General features: G+C 35.2%; 1 protein-coding gene across 7 annotated transcripts in view; it reads right to left on the bottom strand.

The window, feature by feature from the left end:
* The window catches only part of ZCWPW2 (zinc finger CW-type and PWWP domain containing 2), a 66,779-nt gene that overhangs the window by 37,443 nt on the left and 1,925 nt on the right, over window positions 1-27,411 (bottom strand). The window contains exons 2-6 of one of the 7 annotated variants that reach the window (XM_081160700.1): window positions 22,085-22,176; window positions 16,629-16,686; window positions 13,951-14,272; window positions 9,486-9,837; window positions 166-325 (exon numbers count right to left, since the gene is read on the bottom strand). In XM_081160700.1, coding sequence (XP_081016826.1) covers window positions 166-325; window positions 9,486-9,772 — 447 coding nt within the window. In that variant the 5' untranslated portion in view covers window positions 9,773-9,837; window positions 13,951-14,272; window positions 16,629-16,686; window positions 22,085-22,176. Of the gene's footprint in view, window positions 1-165; window positions 326-9,485; window positions 9,838-12,187; window positions 12,275-13,277; window positions 13,363-13,950; window positions 14,273-16,628; window positions 16,687-22,084; window positions 22,177-27,411 lie in introns of those variants that run through there. The other 6 variants (XM_081160701.1, XM_081160698.1, XM_081160699.1 and 3 more) reach the window with 6 other exon arrangements.

Below are 27,411 nucleotides of genomic sequence, written 5' to 3'. Positions count from 1 at the left end.
CTTTGAAAAACTGCTTTAAAAATAAAAATATGTGAGTTTAAAGAGTATATACTATTTCTTTACATAAATATAAAAGTAAATAATTATGTATCTTTTAGGGCCTGAGTAAAAAATGGCCACAATTAAAAACAAGTACAAGAAGAATAAAGTTATCATTCTACCTACCTTTAATGTGATACTATAATGCCCAACAAATCTTGCATTTATCCATGATCTTGAATGAGGATCACCCAGGAATTCTATGTGATACTGTTCAACATTTCCATCCAGGTCATAGGTCACATATTTCCCTTTAAAAGGATCAGGGCAAAGTATTCCTGGCCAACTTTCAAAGAAAATTATTTTTAATTATTTAGATGTTCTTAAAAAGGCAGTCATCAATACATCTATCAACTTTTCTTCTTTGAATTTTAATAACATTAAATAAATCTAAACATATTCATACTTGTATTATTTTAAAAGTAGGATATTCATTTGATACAAGTAATCAGATATAGGAAGCTTTGACATAGCCACATATTTAAGACACGCATAAGATACAAGGCAAAAGAATTATAAGACAAAATAGCAATCTCCAGGGTCTACAAGAGACACTTAGGGACTGCTAATAGGAACAATAAGAGAAAAAAGATTCATCAGGTTCATGGCAGAATTGAATCAACTCTCTCCAATCAGAATGATTAATTACTAAAATGTTAACCCATTGGCAGGGTTTCTGACAGGGCAGGAGAGAGCTGGCATTTCCTGAGCCAGGGCTGCCAAAGGGGTACTGGTAGCTCAGGCTGTGCTAACGCTGGAGATTATAACTACCATGGGAAAAGCAGAAGTAGAGCTCAGCAGCTCAATATTGTCCCTTTCCCCACTATCTGCTCCATTGGCAGGTGACCAAATTATTAAAAACCCTCAGTGCTGGAAATAAAATGTATCCTTTACTAAAAATAAATCTTGAGGGGTATGTTTTTTCATGACATAAACCTCTAGAAATTCCTTGATATGTTTTATTTTTTCATTTGGGAATTAAGTTTTAAGTAGTTTACCAATCTTTCTAGACACTGACCTACTCTTCAGAAACTAAAGCACAAAAAAAAGGGTATTAAATAAAGTCAGAAAGCTGTGACTAAATAATGTACAGTAGAAATCTGACTGAATTTTATAGGTCATGATCCAAAATATGCACATTAAATACACCCAAACATTCAAAGATCTATACAACTGTCAAGTCCTATTTCAGTTTGCAGCATTACAGAGTAAAAAGATAGTGAGGTTCAGCCCGGCGGGTGTGGCTCAGTGATTGAGCATCGACCTAGGATCCAGGAGGTCAAGGTTCGATCCACATGCCCGGGTTACAGGCTCGATCCCGTGGGAAACGAGGCAGCCAATCAACGATGATTCTCTCATCACTGATGTTTCTATCTCTCTCTCCCTTCCTCTCTCTGAAATCAATAAATATATATTTAAAAAAAAAAAGATAGCAAGGTTCAAATCAAGAGACTCAGGCTCTAGTTCTGCATTCTCCCAGACAACAGGCCTGGAGCAGGTAACTAGGCTTCACTGTGACTCTGGCTCCTCCTCACTGTGCTGTTACAAAGTTGAAACGAACACATGCTTTCCATGTTTTAGTTTTTTGGCAAATTAAAACATTGTGAAGTGTCATCATTATGTACTGAGTTGTGTACCCCCCACCACTACCCAATTTATATGTTGAAGCCCTAACCCCCAATACCTCAGAATGTGACTATATTTGGAGATACTGTCTTTAAGAGAGTAACTAAGTTAAAAACTGGGTTCTAATCCAATTAGGGTTGGTCTCCTAATGAAAAGAGATTAGGACACAGGCATGCACAGAGGGAAGACCATGTGAAGACACAGGGAGAAAGAGACCCATCTACAAAACAAGGAGAGAACCTCAGAAGAAATTAACTTTGCTGACACCTTGATCTTAGACTTTTAGTCCCCAGAACTGACTGTGAGAAAATAAATTGCTATTATTTTTAAGCCACACAGTCTGTGATACTTTGTTATGGTAGCCACAGCAAACTAATACAACCATATATAGTTAACATAATTGGTACAATTGAAAAGTAGAAGGAATGATACCAAAACATGTTTTGCCTCATTTAATTTTTTTAAAACTAAACTAAGTAGACAAGTTTAAAACCTAAAGGAAGCATACGAATCATGCTGAAAAGAATCTGAAGTCTCAAAATTACAAAATCCATATTGTTTGGATTTGAGGACTAAAGATTATTGATATTCTACTAAATTATCAATTGATGATATTAAAGTTATGAAGTGATAAATAAAAAAATGTATCTACCAAAGCTAACTATAAAAAAGTTTTTACGGGCCATAAATTAATGAAAAGAGTTAATGCTTAGTATTAATAATGTAAATAATTTGATCCAGGAAGTTGATAATTAATTCCCAAGTAGAGCTGTAAGGAGGGAGTGACTTAGGTGCACCAGTCACCAGGGATGGTGGAGTGTGAAATGGGACAGTTGTCCACTGCTCTCTGGATGCTGTACAGAGTCCTGTGGCTCTTGGGCCTCTCTGAGTTAAGGGAAAGGGAGGTAGAAGGCTCCCGGGCAACCTTCCATCACGGAAGAAGAGGGGCTACAGGATTACAAATTGAGTCAGACTATCTGGAACCAAAACAAGCCTAATACTTTGGAAGAAAAGGAAATGATAATGGAAAGTCAACTGGAGGTTCAGGACCCAAATGAAGACGACTGTCTGGTTATTATCAGGTTCACATAACAATGTCTTACTGCTGTGTGGAGGCTCTTATTGGGCTGCGCTGAAAGTAAAACTCAAGTGGAGTTTATCTTTTAAACCTAAATCGGAAATCTATGTTTCTGAAGGAACCCGTTCAAAAGAAGACTTCAATAGGCAGGTAAACAACTAAGAGTAAGTAGCAGCAGCAATGAAGACTCCGAACTTATCAAACAAGGAACAAGTGGGTCCTTCAACTTAACAGCTATTTTACTTTATTTTTAATATGGTTTTACTGATTTCTAGAGAGAAAGGGAGGGGGATACAGAGATATAAACATCTATGTGAGAGAAACATCACCGATCGGCTGCCCCCTGCACCCTACCCCACCAGGGACCGAGCCCACAACCAGGACATGTGCACTGATTGGGAATCGAAGCAGTGACCTCTTGGTTCTCAGGTAAATGCTTAACTACTGAACCACGCCAGCTGGGCAACAGCTATTTTAAAAGAATCAAACTATTACATTATATTTGTTTAAATTTTCTGTAAAATATAAGGGGCTCGTGTTTAATACTATCGATTTTTACCTCAGAGTGATTTTAAATAAGATTATTGCCAAGCAATATCAAATTATACGTAGCAACTACTCCATTCAGTGTCAGTCTCAGGATTTCTAACACTTATGACGTGAAAGAAAGAAATATTTTGCAATTATGTGTAAGATGAGCTGCTACTTTTCTGATACAAATTCTGACATAACTGCCTTTACATCAAACCTACTGGGCCCAGGAGTATTCAATTTAAATTATTACTCTATTATATACAAATAAAAAGAGATGACTCCTAAAAATAATTAGATGTCAATAAAAGAAAAAAACTGTGTTCATTCAAAACATGTTATATTATAGAAAATACTGCATGTTGATTTAAAGATGAGTTATGCGAAGTGTTGTCAAAAGTCTAAAGTACCTCGGGGCACTTCTGTATTTCTTCAGGCGGTGCAAGCGATTGTCTGACTCCTACTCTGTATATCTCAGCTAACACGGCATGTTCCTAACTGTAGGAAAAGCTAAGAGGCAATAGATGTAGAAAACATGATTACTTCCCTCCAGCTGCTACATCTATCATCTTCTTTGACTTGCTGTGATTGAAAAAAGCTGATGTCCACTTTTGCCCTCACTCTGACTTCAATTTCAGTTCCAAGCCTGTCAATGATGACAGCGTGCTGTGCACATCTCCTTCCCAATTTTTCACTTTCATGCTGATGAGAAATTCTGTAGCACTGTCTGGGGGCCTAAAGGTGGAGAGAGAAAGTAGGAGTAGGGGACTCAGTGGAAGTGTATCAGAATTACATGGGAAGTGTATGATCAATTTTAGAATCTGTGGGTGGTGGGAGGTAAAATGTACAAATACAACAAGGTCAAAAAGATACTAGCTGTTAGTGTCCCCTTGGAAGAAGGGGGACATTTTGGCAAAACAAGTAGTAACTTCAAGGGAAATGCTAACATGTCAGGAAGAAACTGATGTCTCACACATTTCTTATCCCGAGGACATGATCTTTAATATGACAGCTATTGCTCTCAACAGAATTTGAAGCTAAGCATGTATTTATTTATGTCCAATGAGAAGAAGTGCATGACTTACTTTCAGCTATGGTTTGGGTGTTTAAGAGGAGAGCAAATTCTACTTGGGCCTTATCCCTAATCTGTGAGAAACACAATGAATGAGCTGGCATCATCGCTCATTGAACGTTATATTTGCCAAGAAATCTCTGGGCTGTGCCTAACTGCAGGCGCTGCTGGGGAGAAGAAATTTCCCATACGTGCACACACACGCAAGCACGTGCACACACGCACACACATTATAGATGTATTAATCCACAGGCAAAAATATGCAAACAAAAAGTAATCAAATAATATTTTATAATACTGAAAGGCTCTAGTAGAAATCTCAATTTACAAATTTATATACTATATCTAAAAAGTATCAGGGGATTGGTTTGTTAACTTAAAGGCATATTTTATTACTAAAGTTTTACTACATTACATTAGAATGCAAATATATTTTCTGTAAATTAATTTTCATATTCATGAGATAGCTTTGTGTCTCTGTGTAAATATGCCCAAGGTAGTTATCCTAAACAGAGCCTAGCATCTGTTTGACAATGTGTCTTGCTATACTAAATAAGATATGCACTGCCAATTTTTACTTTTAACTTCTATGCTCTTTTGAGCTGAATACAATGCTATTTGCAATTTTTAAAAATCAAGGCTGCTTAAACATGGAGTTAGTATTTCCCTTCTTAGTACATATAGATATTCCCACTGCCAAGCACAGAGAGACATAATCCAAAGGCAAGAGGTTGCATATGTATTTTTATAAATATATGTGTGTGCTATCTCACAATGTGGAGATAAATATAACTTATTTGATTTTCCATAGAACTTACCATAGGAAAAGTACTATTCTTTCACAATTATTTGTTTTTATTATATAAAGATTAAATAGGCAAGTCCAGATTCTGTATCAGTCTCTCTTTAGCTTTATTAGAGGTCAGCTCTCCTAAGAAAGACTAACTCTGAGATGTTAAGATTGAGTTTCTAAGTCTTCAAAGTTGGGTGTAAGGCATGGGCTCAGGAGAACAGACCCAGATAATGCTACATCACTAAGTGTCTCTGTAGCCAGCTAGCTGGTGTTTCCACTCAAAACTTCATCAATGCATTGCTTACTCAAGAAATGATGTTTGACTGTTTTTAGTAGGTTAATTCTAGCTTTATATTCTACTATTGCAATTTATCCTGCTATTATCTCTCTAATAAGCAAGAAGGTAGTGATAGCTGTATTTTGCAGGCATTTTGATGATCCTAATCATAGATGAGTAATTTAGGGACTGGAGTAAAACATGTTTCATTTGTATTTCAAGTCGTAACCTTCAGATACAAGCACAAAACTGCAAAAGAAATTCCTAATCAAATTTCTAACGTAATATATCAGATATGGTGACAAGAAACAAATCCATCTCATGAATTAGGTTATTGAACCTTCAGAATTTCCATTAGAAAATACAAACTCTCTGCTTTCAAAATATTAAGTTTAGATATGAAAAATGACATGGGACTACAAATACTTCATGAGTAACCTCATAAAATGAGTGTTCATACTCATACCTTTAAAATATTTGTTCTTACCTAACTATTTAGTTCCTCTTCATACTCATCCTGATTATTATATAGAAATATATATTTACAACATTTCACATTTGACCCCTAGAAAAGCCCTCAGTAACAAATGGTACAAATCTCAGACAGATTTCTACACCTGCAAAGATATTGAATGTATTAGTTTGTTAGGGCTGCCATAGAAAAATACCACAGCCTGAGTGGCTTAACCAAAAGAAATTAATTTTCTCACAGTTTTGGAGGCTAGAATTCCAAGATCAATGTGTCAGCAGAGTTGGTTACTCGAGGCCTCTCCCTGGCTTGCAGATAGCTTCCTATGGTATTTGCTGTGTGCATTCCTGGTGTCTCTTTGTGTGTACAAATCTCCTCTTCCTTTAAAACCACTCAGATTGGATTAGGGCCCACCCTAATGACCTATTTTAACTTAATCACCTCTTTTAAGACACTAATTGCAAACACAGTTACATTCTGAGGTTAGGTATATGACTTGAAGGCCTCTTGTGTGTGTGTTATGTGTTAGAATAAGGTCATCGAAGTCTCTCTATGAAAGCAAACATCTTATATTCTTCATGCAAAATAGTTCAATATGAATGCAAACAAGGTAACATGAGCCAGAGTACCCCAGCTTTAAGAACATTAAGTGGGAGAATGCAATATAAAATAGCAAGGGACTCTGGGAAGAAGGCAGCAATGATGCTTTAGTTTTAGAGTGTCCTGATTTTCCCATAAGTACAGGTAGAACAAATATAATAGCAAAGGCAAAACCTGACACACAACCTCTATAAGAAAACTAAGTGGTAAGCTATGCACGTGAACACCAAAATAGCAGCAGGCAGGTACAAACTATGGACACTTACAAGATCCACATTAGCAGATGTGTGCAGGAGAGAGAACAGAGTGGGGAGGGGCAGACAACCAGAGTTCTGAAGGATTTGTGATACAAGAACCTCAAAACCAAAAGAAGTTCTCTTTGGAAAGTCAAACTGAGTACAGCAGCCAAAACTGTGAGGGGGACAGCAACAAATTAAAAGCTTTAGAGGAATCTGGGCCCTATGAACACTTAAAACTAACCAACAGAACTCCTTTCAGAGCAAAAACTCACTGAGGAGAAACCGCTGGGAGTATAATCCAAACTGAAGAGGACAGGAACAATAAGAATAGAGAAAAGAGATGGTACGAAAGAGGAGGGATACAACATTAAAGGCACCACCCATGAAAGAAAAAAATGATGAGTTGGACTTAATTAAAATTAAAAATGTCTACTCTGTGAAAGGCACTATCAAGAGAATGAGAAGACAAGCCACAGACATGTAGAAAATATCTGATAAAAAACTGATATATAAGAAAAATCCAATTCATAAGCTCTACAAAAAAATGAACTTTATTAAAATATAGCAAAAGATCTAAATAGACACCTCACCAAGAATGATATACAGATGGCAAGTAAGCATATGAAAAGACTCTCCACATCCTGTCATGAGGGAACTGCAAATTAAAGCAAGGAGCCATGACTGTACACCTATTAGAATGCCTAAAATCCAAACACTGACAAAACCAAATGCCAATGAGGATTTGGAACAATAGGAAGTCTCATGCATTGCTGGTGGGAATGCAAACTGGTACAGCCACTTTGGAAGATAGTTTGGCAGTTTCTTAAAAAACTAAACATACTCTTATCATATGATCCAGCAATTGCACCCCTGGTATTTACCCAAAAAAGTTGAAAAATTTATGTCCACACAAAAACCTACACATGGACTTTTTAGCAACTTTATTCATAATTGCCAAAACTTAGAAGCAACAAGATGTCCTTCAGTAGGTGAATGGATGTATAAACTGTGGTACAGACGGACAATGAAATATTATATAGTGATAAAAAGAAATGATCTACAAGCCTCTATGTTCATGAAAAGACATAGAAGAAACTTAAATGCCTATGACTAAGTGAAAGAAGCCAAGCTGAAAAGGCTAGACACTGTATGATTTCAACAATATGGCATTCTGGAAAAGGCAAAACTATGGTGACAGTGAAAAGATCCATGGTTCCCAGGAACAACCTGGCAGTAACAAGAAGTTCCCTCATAGTCAGTGCAGCAGAAGTGGCCTGCAAAAACAGATTTAAATAAGATCCAAAATGAAAAAAATTATATAGCAAATAAATAGAAGATATTAAAAAATGGAAATTTTAGAACTAAAAATACAATAACCAAAATAAAAAGCTCAATGGATAGTATCAACAGCAGAATAAATATGACAAGGAAAGAATCAGTGAACTTAAAGACAGAATAATAGAAATTATTCAATCTAAATAACAGAGAAAAAACAGACTTAAAAAAATCTATTCTGACTTCCTTTTCTTTCCTCAAAGGATAGGAACTGATTTCATATAAAAGTGTACAATAAGAAAGGGAAATAGTAGAATCTAATATAAAGTTATTACGGAAAAATTACTAACATCCCTATAAAAATTGAAAACATGCCCTTAAAGAGATCAAAATTGTACTTGAGATTTCAAGCTGAGTTAACAGAAATTAAGAAAATAATGTAGGCTGTGAAAAAATATATAAATTAGAATTAGAAAAACTAAAAGAAATAGATGGTTGGAAAAAAGAAAGATCTGAAAAGAGAGGTGGCAAAATCCATAAAAGTATTTTTAAATTTTTCAATAAAGACTGAACTGGAAAAACACAAAAGACATTAAGCTCAATTGGTAAATACCTTTAGAAAGATAAAAGATCGAAAAGAAAAAATAATTAAATTTTTAAAAATGAAAAGATGAAGAGTTGAAGAAAAAGTAATACCAAAGATAAACAAAGAAGATCCACCGTAAGTAATATAGAGGTCCCAAAATAAGGAAAATCAAAACAATGCAACACAATTGCTTATAATTTTTTTAAAAACTTAATTGAAATAAAAAAGACTTGAAACTATATACTGCACATTACATACTTGGAAAAATCAACCTAGAATGGGAAACACTGAGGTAGATAATAGTAAATATATAAAAATCTAAAATAAAAAGAAAGGAAGGAAAAGAACAAAAATATATTTTATGCGTCTAGCTTCTAGGCAACAATTACAGAATACACATTCTTCTCAAGATAGGCCATGCTGGGCCATAAAATAAAATTCAATGAAACTGACTACAATAGATTTAAATTAGAATTCAGTAACAGTAAGGTATTTTAAAATCCTCAAATATTTGGTAATTTAAAAACACACTTCCAACAACTCAGTTCAAAGAAAAAATCATATGAAAATTAGTAACATCTTTCAAACTCAATGGTAATAAAACATGACATATTGAAATTTGTAGCTAAAGCAGTGCTTCAAGAGAAATTTATAGCTTTAATTGCCTATATCAGGAGGGAAAACATTTGAATCAGTTACGTAACTTTCCAACTTAAGAAACCAGAAAATGGAGAATAAAACCCAAAGAAGTCAGGGAAGGAATAATATGAGATCAGGAAACAATAAATAATTAGATAAACAATAGAGAAAAAGTCAATTATTTTAAAAGTTTTAAAAATTCATAAAATTAGAAAGACTATATGTCAACAGTTCATTATAAAACAGTAACAAAAATCTTACCTTGGCCAACTAAGAAATTTTACCAAAACCAGGCTACCAAGAGGTAGCTGTGAATAGACAATCTTAAGTCCGCTTTGATGAAACTGAGACTCCTCGGGAAAGTCTTCTTCCGAAACAGAGCACTTATTGTATCTTGTATCGGTGTTCATGTGGCAGTACCATGGTTCATTGTGATCAACTTTGGCTGCATCCTCACTTGACAACAACCTCCATTTCAAACAACTATCATTCTCACACTGAACCCACACTTTGTTTACATACATGTTGTTTTCCACGGAGAAATCCATTGCAGTGTTACAATAGTCTACTATTACCTTACTATTAAATTTTTTTTTCCATAAATGTATTTAATCTGGAAAATAAAAGAATAAGGACTCAGGAATATAAGAAAAGTTCAATCCAAAATGCAAAAAATAGCTCTTTTCTACCCTCTTGGCCCACCTACTCTCTATCCTATAAAGATTACCCATGTTGAACATGTATGTTTCCAACTACCCAGAAACAAAAGAACAAAGTAGATGCATTAATCACTTTGGGCACAAAATGCTCCAAAATTAAAAATAAGAACAGTATGATGGGGCAGGAGAAGAGCAGAGGTTAACTATAATATTTATAGTTAATAAGTTAATCTACTATATCACACTCATCAGGTAGATATCCTATACTTTTGCTATAATAATAGCTAAGTCTTATTGAACGCTATGATCCAGATATTATTCTAAGTGTCTTATGCACACAATTTATATAGTCTTCCCAACATCCTTAGTATAGCCATTTTTAAAGAAAAAACTGGCCTGGCCGGGCATGGCTCAGCAGTTGAGCATCGACCTAGGATCCAGGAGATCGGGGTTCGAGTCCCAGTCAGGGCAATGCCCGGGTTGCGGGCTAGGCAGCTGATCAATGACTCTCTCATCATTGATGTTTCTATCTCCCCTCCCCCCCACTTCCTTTCCTCTCTCTGAAATCAATAAAGATATGTTTTAGGGGGGAAAAAAAAGAAAGAAAAAACTGAAGCAAAGAAAAGTAATTTAAGGTCCCAGAGCTTATACATGGTAGAGTGAGATTTAAATGAAGTCAGTTTGGTTCCAAATTTGGTGGTATTACCAACTAAGCAGTACTGCCTCTGGTTGTATATATAATAGCATGACTTGATGATCCCATTCTTTTTCTAATTCTGAGGAAAATCATATGCAGCTAAATATTTTACCATATGAAAATATGAAATGTTTTTTAAAATTAAAGAAATTTCTGCATTTATAATTTTACCTTTTATCTATTATTAAAGTTATTTAAAAAACATATTTCTCAGAGCTTTCTTATTTTAAAAATTTTAAACATATGAAAGTTAGCATTGTATGATTAAGCCCTCAATTTCTAACTTCAACAATAATTGTTATGTGCATACTAAAATATAATTAAACTAAAATACAAGTAAAAATACTAGGAGCTTATTTTGCAATACAAAACCTATTTTTAAATAAAAAATACTTAGATATGCTATGAGTTAATAGAACTAGCCAAGGATATGCACCATTTAAAGAATCTCTTAACTCATGAGTTAATTATATATTTAGAAACTCACTTATCATATACCTTTCAGGGTAACTACAAATAGCTTTGGGGAAAAAATTGCCAATATAGTATAATAGCCATAGTTCACAATTTTTGACCTACTAATTCCACTCATGTGAATGCATTCAAAGAAAATGCCTCTCTCCTGTTATTGATTTCTAGTTTCATACCACTGTGGTCAGAAAAGATGCTTGATATAATTTCACCTGTTAAGATATAATTCTTTTACCTGTTAAGACTGGGTTTGTGCCTAACATATGATCTACCCTGGAGAATGTTGCATGTACACTTGAGAATACGTATTCTGCTGTTGAATGGAATGTCCTCTGTATGTTTGTTAGGTTGGTTTCATCTAAAGTGTAGTTAAGTCCAATGGTTCCATATTGATATTGTCTGAGTGATCTATCTCTATTATTAAGAGTGGGTATTGAAATCCCCTATTATTATATTGCTATTTCTCCTATTAATATTTGCTTTATATATTTTGATGCTCCAATATTGGATGCATAAACATTTTCAATCTTCTTGATAAACTGACACTTTAGCATTATATAATAACCTCATTTGACTTTTTTTCCCAAATTTTTACTTAAATTCTATTTTGTCTGATATTAGCATAGTAACCTCTGCTCTCTTGGTTTCCATTTGCATGGAATATCTTTTTCATCCCTTCACTTTCAGTCTATTATTGGATAATTAGTCCATTTACATTTAAAGTATTTTTTATAAGGGCTTGCTATTAACCTTTTGTTAATTCTTTTATGGGTGTGTAGATCCTTTCTCCTTCTCTTGCTCTCATGCTTTGTGATCTGGTATTTCTTGTGTGGTATGCTTTTATTCCTTTGTCATCTTTTCGGTATTATAGGCTTTTTTTTGTAGTTACTATGAGACTTACATAAAACATTCTATAGTTATAATAGTCTATTTTAAGCTGACAACTTCAATAGCATACAAAAGCTCTAAACATTTACTCTCCCTCACATTTTGTTTTTGATATCATAATGGACATATTTTTGTTGTATATTCTTTAAAATTTTTGTAGTCATTTTTAATAGTTTAACATTTATCACAGTAATATGTGATTTACATACCAGCATGACATATTATTCTGAATTTGACCTTATATTTACCTTTACCAGTTTTATACTTTGTTTCATTACTAATCAGCATCCTTTCATTTAAGCTTTAAAAATATTTTTTTAGCATTTCTTGTAAAACAGATCTAGTGGTGATGAATTCCTTCAGCTTTTGCTTATATTGAAGTATCTTTATCTCTCCTTCCATTCTGAAGAACAACTTTGCTACTAGGTAAAGTATTCTTGGTTGGCAGTTTTTCTTTCAGAACTGTGAATATATCACCCCACTCCCTCTGACCTACAAGGTTTCTGATGAAAAATCTGCTTATAGTTTTGTGAGGGTTCAGTTGTACATAACAAGTTGCTTTTCTCTTACTGTTTTCAATTCTTTACTTTTGACAATTTGATTATAATGTCTCAGTGTGGGTCTCTGGTGCTTTTTATGTTTTCTGGACCTGGATGTCTACTTCTTTCCACAGATTTTGGGAAGTTTTCAGCCATTATTCCATTGAATAATTTTTTATACCGTTCTTTCTTCTTCCTCTAAGTTTCTCATAATAAGTTTATTCATCCAGGAGATGGTGTCCTATAAGCCCTTTAAGTAATTTTTTTTTTAATTATTTTTTCTTTTGTTCCTCTGACATGTCTTAAAATTCATTGATCCTTTCTTCTGTTTGATCTAGTCTCTTGTTGAACCCCTTTACTGAAACTTCCAGTTAACTCATTGTATTCTTTAGCTCTATAAATTTTTTATTACTTTTTTATATTTTCTTTTTGTTAAAATTCTGATTGTTCATGCATTACTCCTTTGACTTTAGTGAGCATCTTTATGACCATTACTTTGAATTATCTGTCGGGTCAATCACTTATCTCCATTAGTTTTATCACTGGGGTGGATCTGGAGAAATAAAGCATGGGAAGCTCCCACATGTCCATTCAGGGTCCCATAGGACTACAAATTATGTGACCCATCAGACTCAAGTTTCTAATTAGAAGCCTGACCCTTGGGCAGCAATCGGAAAAGCACGTCAATTCCCTTCCAGGGAGAAAAGGGGAGCCTTAATTTTTGCCTGCTCCCTCTGTGCTGAGGCTGGGGAGGAGGGGGCAGGGGCAGAGAGTACTCACATGTCTGTTAAAAAATCACCTTTTGTTTTCTATGGTGAGTGGGGACTTGTGGATGCTGAGCTATTTTCGCTCTCTGACACAGATGATTTGGGAGCCATTCCTTCAAATGACAGTCATAAAACTTAGGGCGGACAAGCTCCTTTAAGGGAGAAACTGGAACCATGCTTTTATCACTGGAGTTAGGGAAGAGAAGGTAAGGGAAGAACCTACAAGCCCTTTCAAGCTTCTGAAACAGCCGTCAATTTCCAAATGCAAACCGATTAGAAGTTCAACCCTTGGGCAGCAGCTAGAAAAGTATGCAGTCAAACCCCTTCCAAGGGAGAAATTGGTATCCTTGTGTTATGGCCTATTCCCTCTGTGTTGATCCCAGTGTTTTAGCCATGTAAATACATTTCTGTTTAAAACCACCTCTTTGTTTAATGTGGTTGCAACTCTTTAACAAATACTGAGCCCCACTTACAGCTAGAGCTAGGTGACAAGAGCTAGACCCTTGGGTAGCAGCCATAAAAGTTGGGGAACTAGATGTGTGGTCTAAACACTCTGCTCCTCAGGAAGAAGCTGGCAGCTGAGAGTTCTTTCATGATTATAAGCTGCTACATTGAGGATTTATGGCATGAGTGTGTCTCAGCTTTTCCTATTCATTTCAATGTGGGTATTTTCTCAGTCACCCATTATATAAGGAGTTACTCAACTAGTTTCTGTATTTCTTTCCAAAAGAATTGATTTGCAGGTAGCTGTTTATTCAGTGCATTTGTGAGAGTAAGGAAAGTTCAAAGCCTCCTATTCTGCCACCTTGCTGGTGTTCTTCATATTTTTACTTTTACATTAGTTTCACAAAAATATTAAACAGTAGTAGTAATATCAGGCATCTTTATCTTCTTGTGATGCTGGCAATATTGAAGCATAAATCTGGTCATCAAAAAAAAAAAATTATAATTATTTTTGTCCAGGCTTTCCTTTAGCTGTCGTGCTCCAAGACACCATCATCCGTCCTCCACAAGGCTCCACAATGAGCTGCAAACAAAGTAGGAGGAGGAGGACATGACATTGGCTGCTGAGTGAAGGCCTACCAACCTAAAAATCAAATATGACGAGAGATGCAAACAATTCTAAGTCAGGTACTTGAGTCCATGTGAACAACTAAACTGAGGGTAAGAAGTTGGGGTACAGTTCTAGAAACATGAGATTTTTCATTACAAGTTCATTTAGGAATATTCTACTTATACTTATTTTTATTTAATAAATAAGAAAACTAGGCCTTATGGATACTTAGTATCAAATTGATATTAGACTCCTCAGACCATACATACGCAGGTCAAGTGTCCTAAGTGGGATGTGAAGCTCCTGCTGGAAAGGTGGGAGGGACCACAACTCAGAGTGCTTCACAGAGGTGCTCGTCAGTTGTGCATTTACCTTTACCATATTGCAATGTATTGGAGTAACATATTTGACTAAATAGGTTTATAGGTTATATTATGTAAACTATTCTCACAAAATGGAGTAACTTTAAAATATTTCTATAAAGAAACATATTGAAGAGGAAATAATGCAAATAATTAAAGCTATGAGATATATAAAGCAGAAAATAATTACTATCTAATTCTTCTAAGAAAAGGTCAGACAGTAGAGAGTATAAACTGGTTGCCAGACATCCTAGTCAGCTACTCACTCTTAAATACTTTACCATCTGGCTTTCAGCAAAGATCTCTTTAAAAGGAGTCCAAGGATTTTCTAATCAGCTAGTCCAATGATTGTCAACCTTTTTCATCTCAGGGCACACATGAACTAATTACTAAAATTCTGCAGCACATCAAAAAATATATATATATTTTGCCCAGCTGACAAATAAATGGGTTTAATTTTGACTCATTCACACCAGTTATTGTGTTGGCTGTTGTCATTTTTTTGACAATCTAGGTAAAACGAGGTCAGTGTCCCTGACTAAATAACCAGGCATTGCATGTTTTAAAAATTCTTGTGACACACCAGTTGAAAATCACTGACCTAGTTAAAAGGCTTATTCTTAAACCTCTAACAACTACTGATTCCATTACTAGTTCCTTTTTCTCCCTCCAGTCCCTAAATGTAGGCCTTTCCAAAGGTTCTATCTTCAAACTTCTCTTTCTACATTTTCTTCCTTAGGGATTTCACTCAGCTAGCTTTAACACTTTCTCCCATACAAATAGCTGCCAAATCTCCATCTCAAGCCTCCTGACCTCTATCTCAAGTTTCACCTTCACATCAACATTCAAATAATTTCCACATTGTCACATGTATGTTCCTCAAGCACCCTGAATTTGGGCCAAACTGAGGTTTTTTTCCATCAAATCATTTTCTCTTCTCCATTTACTATTACCTGGTCTCCAATTTCACCCAAGGTCAACTTTAAAACTCCCTACTTCCTCATCCCTCCATTTAAATAGTTAGTTTGATAAATCTTAAAAAATTAAAAAGGTTTCTGTGTGTCTTTCCACCTTTTCAACCTACGTACTTCTATAAACCCAGTTCAATTCCTCATTAGTTCACTTAGACTGTTGATAACCAGTCAGTCAATTTTCTTTCCCCACGTTCTTTCAACTGATAACAGGTTAATCTTATAAACTCTTGATAATTTGTCCTCTTGCTGATATAGTTTCCTATTGCTAAAAGAAATTTGGAATAAAGTTCCCATTTCTGTATTTGAAATCTCCACAATATAACTCTATATGGTAGTGGTTAAGAGTATGGGTTTTATTACCAGTCAGACCTACAGTAAGATCTAAGAACATCTACTGAATAGCTGTGTGACTTTGGGTAAATCATTTAAAATCTTTCTACCTGGAAGGTGGGAATACTACTAGACCTACCTCATAGAGTATTCTGAAAGTTCAAGAAAATAATGCATGTATGGTATGAAGCAAGAAGCACAGCACACAGTAGGTGCTTATTAAAAGGTTGCTAGTATTACTTTCTTTTATTAGGCTTTCAAACTGCATCAACTTACATTATTTGATATATCCCAAATATATCCAATGTGTTCTGTCTCTGTATCTTTGCTCATGTTATCCTCCTTACTCTACCAAATCTGTAAATTGTCTACTTTCAAAATCTAAGTCTTTCTGGATATCCCCAACAAGCTGCAATTTCTCCCTGCTTGACCTTCATGTCCTCTTAATACCATGTCCTCTGGTATTTATAACATTCTGCTTCATATTATAGTGATGTGCAGTGCCTACTTCCTACCACTAGACTGTAAGCTATATGAAGGAAAAGGTATTATTTTTGTGTCCCCAGCAACGAATGAATTGATGACAGAAAAACTGTTCTCTGTGTGTGGACCCCAAAGTGCTTAAAAAGTGATTTACATGCAGGAATTTTTCATATCACTTACCTAATTTTGCACAATTTCTCCTATATTTCTGTGAAGCATCTGGAACTGGATAAATATTCTAACAGATGGGAAAGGGATTAGTGAGCAATTTTTTATTTGTAACAATACATTACAATGCATTACTAGTTAAATTGAATTTATTAAAGAAACCACCAAGGTCTGTAGAACTCCATTATACAGCTCTAAACAACTTAATACAGTATAATCATTATAGATATTTGTAGCACTAAAGTAAAAATCATGAGCTAAAGAAGAGAAAATAGGAAAATTCCATATAGATTTTACATAAATTCTCCAAAGATTTTTGTATTTCATGAATGTTATTTTAGGATGTTATAGCAGAGCCTGAAAAAAACAGAAAATAAGATCAATTCTTCTTGAATTGAAATATTACACAGTTCCATTGTTCAACAGAACAAAGGTCTTTAAGATGGAGTACAGCCAATATGAATTCTTGTGAAGCATCAATTTTTATTACAATGTATATACATTTTATGACTGATGCATCCCAGATGGTAAAATTACAGCATACTGAAGGAGTTCTGAACAATATCAGAATTTAATGAGACAGTGTGAATAAATACATACAGAAGAGGAATGAAGATAAATGGCTACTTATAATAGAAATTGTTTTTATTGTCTGTATGTGAATGAGAAAAATGATTGTTCTTCCAAAAAAAACCAAAAAAATTGTCATTATTCCTTTGCTCTCCAACATTGTTGTTATAGGAAGTAATCCATTTTTAACCACAGGCTATCCCAGATGATACAACTCTTCTCAGTTTGAGAAAGTAATAGTGTGTGTATCATTGTCTTTAGAGTTGGGGCATTTCAGCCTTGAAATGTCAATTCCCATCACTTCTGTTTTCTCGATATCATCTTACTTGTAACCAATGATTATAACACTGCATTACTGAACCTGACTACTTTCAAAGAGAACTTGAAGTAATAAGTTAATTTTAATGCTATGAATTAAAATTTTATAATATTCAAGAGACAGTTGGAAAGGATGAGGACTTGGAGTAAAAATGTAGTTCTAATCTTGCTTATGCAACTTTGTAACTGTGTAATCTTCAGAAGGCCTCAGTGTTCTCATCTGTAAAGTAAGGCGAGAAGGGCTAAAAAGTTGTCCTGTTTTAGTGTTTCATGATTGATCCGTTCTGGTGGTTTTCCTCAAAAATCTCTACTCCCCATGCCAGGTTATTAGCTCCTCTATGCTTTTTTTAACCATGTATCAGAGTTTAAATGTCACCAGCCACCCTTTCATCATTGTGTTAGTCTTGTCAGCTCTGAAGACTTGCTAAACTTTATTTGCTTTGCAGTATGTGCTGGTTTTCATTATTTATTCTGTCTTCGGTTCACATGTAATCTCCCTTAACTAGGCAATCCTATTAGTCTACAAGATGTACTTTTTGCCAGTCATTAACATCCAGCACTCTTCATCACCTTCAATCCCCATCTGGGGCCTTCAGTCTGTCTTCCAACATCTCTCATGAAAGATGCTTTTATCACAAATGCTTTGTACATAACAATCACTAAAACCAAAAGCTGGTTATTTAAAAAGAGAAAATTCAGGGATAGATCATATTAGAAATATAACTATAGGAATCTAAAAAATTTAAGTTACTAGAGGATAACTTGTATACATTTAACTCAAAAGGAAGTTTTAAAAGTCAGAAAATGAGAGTTTAAGAAAACAAAGACTATGTTAATCTCATTTAGAAAAGTAGATTTTTTTTTAAATCCTAGTAAAAGCAGATCGGATCTGTGAATGAATCAGAAGTGTTAGAGAAAAATCAATCATGGCCAAATAGGCAATGAGATGTAAGAATTATGAGTCCAAGACTGGTCCCCTGCAAGATGGCCTCCCAAATGTGACATCCTAAAAAGCTCCAGGGGAACTGACTATGGCCATCAATTCTGCTCAACAACATTTGGATCTCCAGCTCCCATTATGCCAGCAAGGGGGCTGGTGCTAGCCCAATCGTGTATACTGATATGGCCTACTGGTGTTGCAATCCCACTATTATCTTGCAGCACCTTAAAGCTAGCTGTAACCACAAGGCTTGGAATTCAGTTGGGCTGGGACTGCACATCAACCTTGTATGCCATGCTCTCAGAACTGTGCTAGAATCAAAGTTCTGCCACACGTTACTATTGTATTCTGGTCCCTGGTTGTGCTAAGGAGGTAGTTGGTGTTTCTCTAATTATTCATTAAAAGCTCTCTAGCTCATGGTCAAGGTCCTTCTACAATGAAGTTTATCATAAGGCCTTATTAAATCTCTATGTTCTGATTCAAAGTGGAATGAGGCAATGGAGGCTTGCCCACTGAGCTACTGATCCGTCTGTGAGCTTCTTCTAAGAAATGCTGCTCCAGCAGGGCTGGTATGTGTGCTGCTTGGCCACTTGCAAAATGTTCTTCCCTCATTATAAAAAGTCTGAGCTGGTGACGGTTTCTTCCTGAACTTTTAGAAAAGTGGCAATGAGAGTACTTTGGTTTGGGCTCAAATGAAAAAGGCATTTAATAAAGATTTTAGAACTAAAGGGCTCCACATCCAGGATTCATTAATCACTTAACATCTCAATGTTTCAAAAGCCTGAGTAAAAGAGCCACCCAAACACCAACCAGCTCAGCATTAATACACACCTCTTTCTTCTAGAAAAATTTTTTAGTATGAAATGAAAAAAATCCAAATAGGTTCAAACATACCAAATGCCCACTCTTCCCAGGTAAATACTTCACAAAGATCAACGAATCCAGAGCTAAAATTGAGCTGTGAAGGTTTTTAGTAAAATCATCAGTCACATAATACAAGCAAAAGTCCACTATTTACATATGTGGTAAACCCTCTAAGAAAGGTACCCCAAGAAGCATTAACCTTTGTTTGGTGCCATCTTGAGGACCTAACACATTTTGCAGACAGTGTAACATTTTAACAGAATGTGTTAGCTACTGTGCGGTAGTGCTTTGGCATGTTCCCACAGGATCCCTTATCTTAAACATGTGAGTTTTCCCAAAGAGGAGCTTTGGTTCTGCTTTAGAATCTCATATAAATTAAACACCTTATCAAATATTAACACGGAGGAGGTAACACAGTATGCAACACAGACAGTCAAGTTACCTCTTTGTATATTTAGGAATTACTTTCTCCTTGAAGGTATTGACACTAGAAAGCTTAGCCTGTCCTGATTAATATTTCAGTAGTAAAGGTTTGAGTGATTAGAACCTTGGTAAAACCTTACTCAAAATTATTAATACTTCCAGTGGCAAGGGCATGTGACTTAGTTATTACAAATTTATATTTATCAAGGAAACCAAGTATAACTAGTCATCTTTGGAAAATGCCTCAACCACTATTCAATATAGAAGGATAAACCACAGGGTTTATCACAAAATTAACCTTATCTCTGTTCCCAAACCCCTTGATTTAATTCATCAGGAGAGGGCTTACAGACTTAAGAACTTTATAGCAGCATTCAGCTTTCCTATGAAATAATCAGTATCTTAAATACAAATGTACACTGCTTGTAGTGAGCTAGGTACAGTACTGGCTTCAGAGTTTGTAGAAATGGAGAAAAGAAGAACCAATTCAAAACCACTCCAGAAATTGCTTTTGGGTAGGATAGCAAAAGTCAAAACTGGGAAAGTCACTGCTAAGGGATGAACTGTATCCCCCATCAACCTCAAATTTTATATGTCGAAGTCCTAAACCCCAGTACCCCAGAACTTAACTGTATTTGGTGATAGGGTATTAAACGGGGTAATTAAATTAAAACGAAGTCATTAGGGTGGGTTTTAATCCAATCTCATTTGTGTTCTTCTCAGAATAGAAAATTTGGATATACAAGCCTGTGGTGCAAAGATGGTGTGAAGGCACTGGTGGAAGACGACCATCTATAAGCGAAGAAGGGAGTCTTGGCTCTCTGGAGCTCTCTGGAACAGACCTTACCCCAAGGATCTCAGAAGCAGTCAAGCCTGAGGACACCTTGCTTTGACTTCTAGCCTCCAGAACTGTGAGGAAATAAGTTTCTGCTGCTTAAACCACTTAATCTGTATGACTTTGTTATGGTAGCCTTGGCAAATGAATACAGCCACCTTTGTCTTTTGAAAATTTAAATAGTTTTTTGTTCACCTTCTACATGAACCTCAGGTACCACTCCTCAGTGGAAATGGTTAGAGGCTCTGGCCCCTGCTCCTTCAGCTTCTCAGACACTGCTTTCTTACTGCTGTAGCAAGGTTTGAAAGGATTTCCCCAAACTGTCCTTTATGGATAAACCCACAACATATTTTCTGCCTTTTTCAACATGTGAGATTAAAAAGAGTTGTTCTTATTAGAACCAGAAGCCATCGCTGCATGAGCCATCAGCTGATGTAACTGCAATAGGCGATGGGCTGGAGAAGTACTTGAGGTGGTACCATGGGCATCAGATTCATGAGGGTGACATTCTTCTCACAGTTCACTGATCTGGTTGCTTCTTTATCTTGTTTCCCGATAAACTTTTCACTTTCTTTGGTGTCAATACAAAGTTCAGGCTGGATCCTGCCCTTGTACCTACAATTCCAGTTTTTTGTTTTGTTTTTTTATCCTGCCAGCAGTATTTTCTTTCTTTTCACAAGTAGTACTCAGCCGCTGCAAAGTCTTCTGAAGGAGTCTCATGTAACGGCAAACAGCTTTGAAAATCCTTTCATCATTTACTGTCACTAAGTTGAGAATTGGAGAACCTAGCTCTGCAAATACAGCAGCCCTTTCTACTTCAGTACATCTCTGGCTTATAAAACTAAACATCTTTTCTTCTAGAAATAGTCTTCCAAAAGCAGCCATTCCACACTCATCTTCCTTCTTTCCTCTTGCATCCTTACAGTGATTATCCAAAACCTTTATAAATTTCGGGCCATCTTCCCCATTCTCAAAAGATAAACTTTCCCCTTACATTACAAGAAATAACCATCCCTTCTCATCTCAATACCTAAAAGCTTATCTAAAACTGCTCTCTCACTTATTTGCTGCAGTTTCAGACCTTGATTCTATTTTCTTTGTTTTGAAATACTTCTTGAGGGTTTGCTATGAGCCAGACATAATGAGAAGGCAAAGACAAGATCCCTCTCCTCAAGTAATATTATTATGAGACAAATACAAAATGCCATGGAAGCACTAGGGCATACCTGAGACTTTCCGATAGGGGGTTATCAGGCTACTTAGGAGAGGAGATGTATAAGCCAATCTGAAAAGTGATAAGTAGGAATCAATGCCCCTATTATGTGCCCCAGCAGCCTCTACTCCCTCCCTCTATATACCACTTAACACACTGTGAAAATCCACTTAGGGAAAGGTTAATACCTGTCTTATTAACCACTGTATCCCTAGCATCTAAAGAATACCTGCCAAAGAGAAGCACTGAATATTTATAATATTATGAAATAATTGAAATAATTTGAACCTCAGAGTTAGACTGACCTAACCAGTGTTGATATTCAAAACATGTAGCAATGAAGATGGCTCTTCAATTGAATAGCTGTAGCTCTGGATTTCAATTCTGGCTCCATTTCCTATGAGATTTTTAAGTGAAGGCAAGTCAGTTAAATGATCTGAATATAATTTTATCATGTGTACATGTTAAAGGTAATAATACTTAATTTATAGGATGGTTTTAATGAGGAAATAAAACAGCATATGAAAAAAAAACATTTCAGTGCCTGGTACACTGAAGACATATAATAATAAATGTTTGACTTCCTTGCTAGACTGCTTTAAAGTGAGTTATAGTTTAAACTATAAGAAATTATAGAAATTTAGTAAGAAAATTAAAATATGCAGAAACCAATACAAAATGAAAGCACTCTAATTATTTCTTTCCTTCACGATTTTTCTCAAGTGCACAACAATTATTTGCTTCTAAACTTTGAAATGCATTTACCCTTAATCTTCTCTATGTTGTAATTTAACATTGACCATTCATTTACCTAATTAACAGTGCCTTTTTGTCGACCATAGACCGTATTTAACAATTCAACAGAAATTTATTAAGAGCCTATTATCAGTGCAAAATCATAATTTATCCTTATTATTTAGGGACTAGTTTATGCAGATACTGCTGGATAGCTTATAGCTTAATAAGTGTTCCAAGATGCTTAATATTTTCTTTTTGTTTTAATAATGTAGATAACTGATAGTTTTCATCCAATATCAGCAATCAAAGCAGGATGAAAAGAAACAGTTTATTGGTGTATTTAAAGGCTGATATCTTTTGCAGCAACCATATTCTTCTGCTTTACAATTTTTCAAGGGAAACATTAATAATTAGAAATCTGATCATTGTGCTAAATGGCAACTTCAAAACTTAGTAATCAATCTACATGTTTAGGTCTATATTAGATGGCTGCAAGTATCCAGTTTATTCAGTATATTGAGACTTGTAAGAATAAAATAACAGATCCAACAAAGGTAATTAAAATTAAGATCTTCAGACTGTCAACCAAATGTAACAGTGTTATAAATGGACTAGAATTATATATGTAGGTTGAACAAGGAGAGTATTAATTTCAGTCTGGCTTAGTTACTTCTCCCTACATGTGCTCATTCTTTTTTTTTTTAATATATCTTTATTGATTTGAGAGAGAGGAAAGGAGAGGGAGAGAGAGAGATAGAAACATCAATGATGAGAGAGTCATTGATCCGCTGCAGCCCGCAACCCGGGCATGTGCCCTGACCGGGAATCGAACCCTGATCGCCTGGATCCTAGGTCGACGCTTAACCACTGAGCCACGCCCGGCCGGGCCATGTCATGTGCTCATTAATTGACCTTTATCTAAGCTGTATTGGCACAGATGTCACATGGTTGATTTGCTTAAAGATAAAATTTTGTTCCTCTAATGTTGTAGAAGAAAAGTCTTTAATTAAGTTGACCACTTCCTTTAAATCATAAGGCACAAAAATAGAACCTCAAGCCAATCTAATTAGAGTATTTCAACTTGTTATGCAAAATGATTTTGTAATAGTTGCAAAATTAATGACATGATTTTCTAGTAGATTTTTAAATTGTCTATGAGTAGTCAGTTGATTCTTAAAAGTCCAAAACAGCCATGTTTATTTTTTAATTCACAGACAGTATTTTAGTAATAATTTTCTCTTAACAATCATTTTATATCAGTCTCTTTTGTCTTTAATAACCTCCTCCCTCTCATCCCATAACCAATCTTTTCACCTGATTTTATAGATTCTACCCTTTAAATATCTTTCCAGTCCTGTTTCAGTCTCTATGGTGCCAGTTTCTTATCTGTACTATTATAATAGTTTCATCTATTTTTCCCTTTTTTTGGCTTCCAACTTATTCTTTATAGAGATATGTAAATGATCTTTTAAAAATGTTAATCTTACCGTTCTATTTCTCATCTTTACAAAAACTGAGACAGGTTTATTCAGTTTTTCCAATGATTCCATTTTTGTATTGTGAGTTGTGCAATAGGTTTGGAAAATTTCCCTCTCCTTTGCTATATGATCTATTTGAAAAATCTAACTTAATTTCTTTCTATAGATCTTACTGAAATTTACAGTCATTTTTTCATTACTGTTTATTTGGTAGTTTATTTAATCGGAGGGAATTTCTGGTCATGTTAAATTTCACGCAGGTCTTTGTCTATGTGACTGATTCTCTGTAAGAGATTTTACTTGCTTATCCATTAAAAAGCCATTTGCCTGACTCATCTCGCTATCTAAAACAATGTTTGGTACATGGTAGGTGCTAAATAAATATTTATTAAATATTGACTAAGTTAACGAATTCCTATCCCAAACAGCAAGAGTATAACTGTCAAGCCCCAGAGGAGGGTTGCTCACACTTCATTTAATAAGAAGCCTAAGACTCCCTCAACTGGCTCTTCTTTCTTTCTCTGTACAATCTACCAAGCCCATCCTGGGTTCTCTGTTGCTGTTCTCCTATCAGCTTTTCTCATATTTCTTCTCCCCACTCCTAACATCAAAGGCTTTTCAGGACTACTAGTTTTTTCTTCACCTACGTATGTTTCCAAATGAAAGTCATTGTATTTAGTTACTATGCATACAATTATGACACTCATATTTTATTTTTTAAAAAGAAACCTGTCAGAAGCTAATTTCTATTGACTACAAATCACGTCAAGTCAAAATGTTATGAAGCACAGATTGTATGTTAGAACAAAGTTAGCTACTAGAAGCAGTAGTATATGGGTGTTTTATAAATGGACTATAAATGCCATAGTAATTTGATATCCACTATCACCCATCCATTTGAAAAGCACATGAACTGTTCTCCTTTTAGTTAGGACCTTAGTATCATTCCTTTTCTCCTTGAATTCATATTTTTGTCTCACTTGCTCCACATAAGTTTATTCTGAACATATTTTAGGTGCTTGAAAATATTTTTAACTGATCATCCCATCACAGTTCCCTGCAACAAAAAAAGTATATTTTAAAATTCCTGAGAACATAAATTCTAAAAATTTTCCTTAGTATTGTTATCACTGAATTACTAGAACACTACTGATCAAATAATACACATATTACAAATTATGATCACTTGAAAATAACAAAAGCCAGCTTTTGATGGAAATGCATGTCATAAAGAAATGGATAGGGCCTTCCCACTTCCCACCCACCCCCATTTAGGTCATGTATTTAGGATGAATATTATCGCTAGAAAGAAACTGGGTTCAGGTTAATTCTGTTCTTTTATTTTGTATTCTCCCATTCCAAACATTTGGGAGTAGAAGATTTTCTGATTATACCAATAATTATTCTTTTGAACTACTAAACTATGTAGCAAAAATCACATGGGGTATGTCATCAAAAATGATTTTTAAGGATCAGCTGACAACACAATTGAGTTCTGCAATATTTTTGAAAGCCAACGGGAATTGCCATTCGCAAAAGAATTAACGACCAGTCATTAGGATCGTTCACTTTCTAAAGAGGATTGAGGTGAGATTAAAAGTATTGCTTTATTATAGAGTGGAAGAGGGACAATTACCACAGGGGAAAGGTATGTGGCTCAGGCACATTGAGACAGGCCAATTTTAGCAAAAAAAACATGCAAGTTGACCACCTGAGAATTAATATCCTTAAACTATCCTTTGCATAATCCCCTGGAAAGCCTTCATGTACATTCCAAGATTAAGGGTTGGGGACATGTGTTGCCCAGTTTGAAGACTGCTGCTTCAAGATACACACATTTGGATACACACAGTGTTAATAGAAATCATGAAGTAGTTCACAACCTTCTTTGTGTGTGTGTTTTGTGTGCATGTGTGTGTGTGTGTGTGTGAGAGAGAGAGAGGGAGAGAGAGGGAGAGAGAGAGGGAGGGAGAGAGAGGGAGAGGGAGGGAGAGGGAGAGGGAGAGAGAGGGATGAGGTATGGAAGAAAAGAAGAAAGATAGACTGTATGCCCAGGTACCAGGTTTTTAACTTTTGGTAGTATTTTTTAATCTGCTTTTTATATCTCTCCCACTAAAACTATTCCCTTACCCTAGAGCTCTTAACCTAGACATGTGATATGTATGGGAGAAAAGAGAGAGAATGCTTTTAAAACAATACTGATGAGATGACATTGAAGCTGATTATTAATATAAAAAGACACTGCCATTTCAACTTAAAAGTTTTGAACTTTTAAAAGTATTCTGCTGACACTGAAGAGCCACTACCAAGGATCTACCATAGAGCACCATACTCACAGAATACAGGACAAAGAAACAGAAAATATGACCACTAGGGTGGTATGATTTTAATCAAATTCATACACAGTTTAAGTCACTAACCAGAAATTCACTTGAGAAGTTTCCTCAAAAGTTGCATTCTTACTGTTTCCTCTCACTGTATATATTTGTCACACCTCAGAAATACACAGCTCCCATTTAAAAGCACTTTTTAAAAATGTTATTGCACGCTGCCTAATTAAACAAAAATAAGATTTGAAGCAGCCCTAAAAATGCATGATTGCCTGAAAATAAGAGAAAAAGGCTGAGCCACAGTCAAGAGCGGTGCCAAGGCCCCTATTTTTTGTTCAGATATTGCTTGGAAATCCAACCTACCCTTGAAAAAGGGAACCTAGCCAAAACCAATATTGTATCCTTCAGGAGCCCCTGTTCCTGATGGAAAACATTGGTGAGAAGATGGGTGCAGGTGGGAAAAGGTAATGGAAAAGCTCTTTTAAGGTCTATTTCTATTTCTCAGTTACAATCCTATAAACAGGACACTTAAAAAAGTGCTTGTGTCAAGAGTGTACAATTCAGTACAAAATGTCCATTCTGTAACAACTATATATATATTTAAAGCAGTGAATTGTTCTGAAAATTTCAGACTGCAATTGTAGGTATTGTAATTAACAGTTAAAAAAAGATTTTGTTCCAAACTTGGGACAAAATTTTCTGGCCTGGGACAGAATTTTCTGGATGATTGTAATTCACAACTTCCTCTTGGAATGAAATGAAAAATCCTGCAAAAATGCCTCAGCAATCTTCCAATAAACTTTAACAGAATTAGGACTTGCTTTGGGAAACCATTCACTCACCTAACCAATTGACCATCATTAAAGAGTCTAGTGACCCCAAAATAATTTTCCTTCTGTTATCTAATTTAATGATGATTATCTAACCATTTCCTTTTCCCATAAACTGTCCTTACCAAGGCTGTTATCTGTTAATTGACATTTTCCTTTTCAGCAAGATTGCAATAAAACTTTAACATATGCTTATAACTAAACTGTGTGACAAGTGTTCTTTAATAATTTATTTGCTAAAATTAAAGTGGATGTA

The sequence above is a fragment of the Miniopterus schreibersii genome, assembly GCF_964146895.1.
Source record: "Miniopterus schreibersii genome assembly, chromosome: 15".
In the NCBI taxonomy this organism is placed as follows: domain Eukaryota; kingdom Metazoa; phylum Chordata; class Mammalia; order Chiroptera; family Miniopteridae; genus Miniopterus; species Miniopterus schreibersii.
This window is presented reverse-complemented; position numbering and strand designations above follow the sequence as displayed.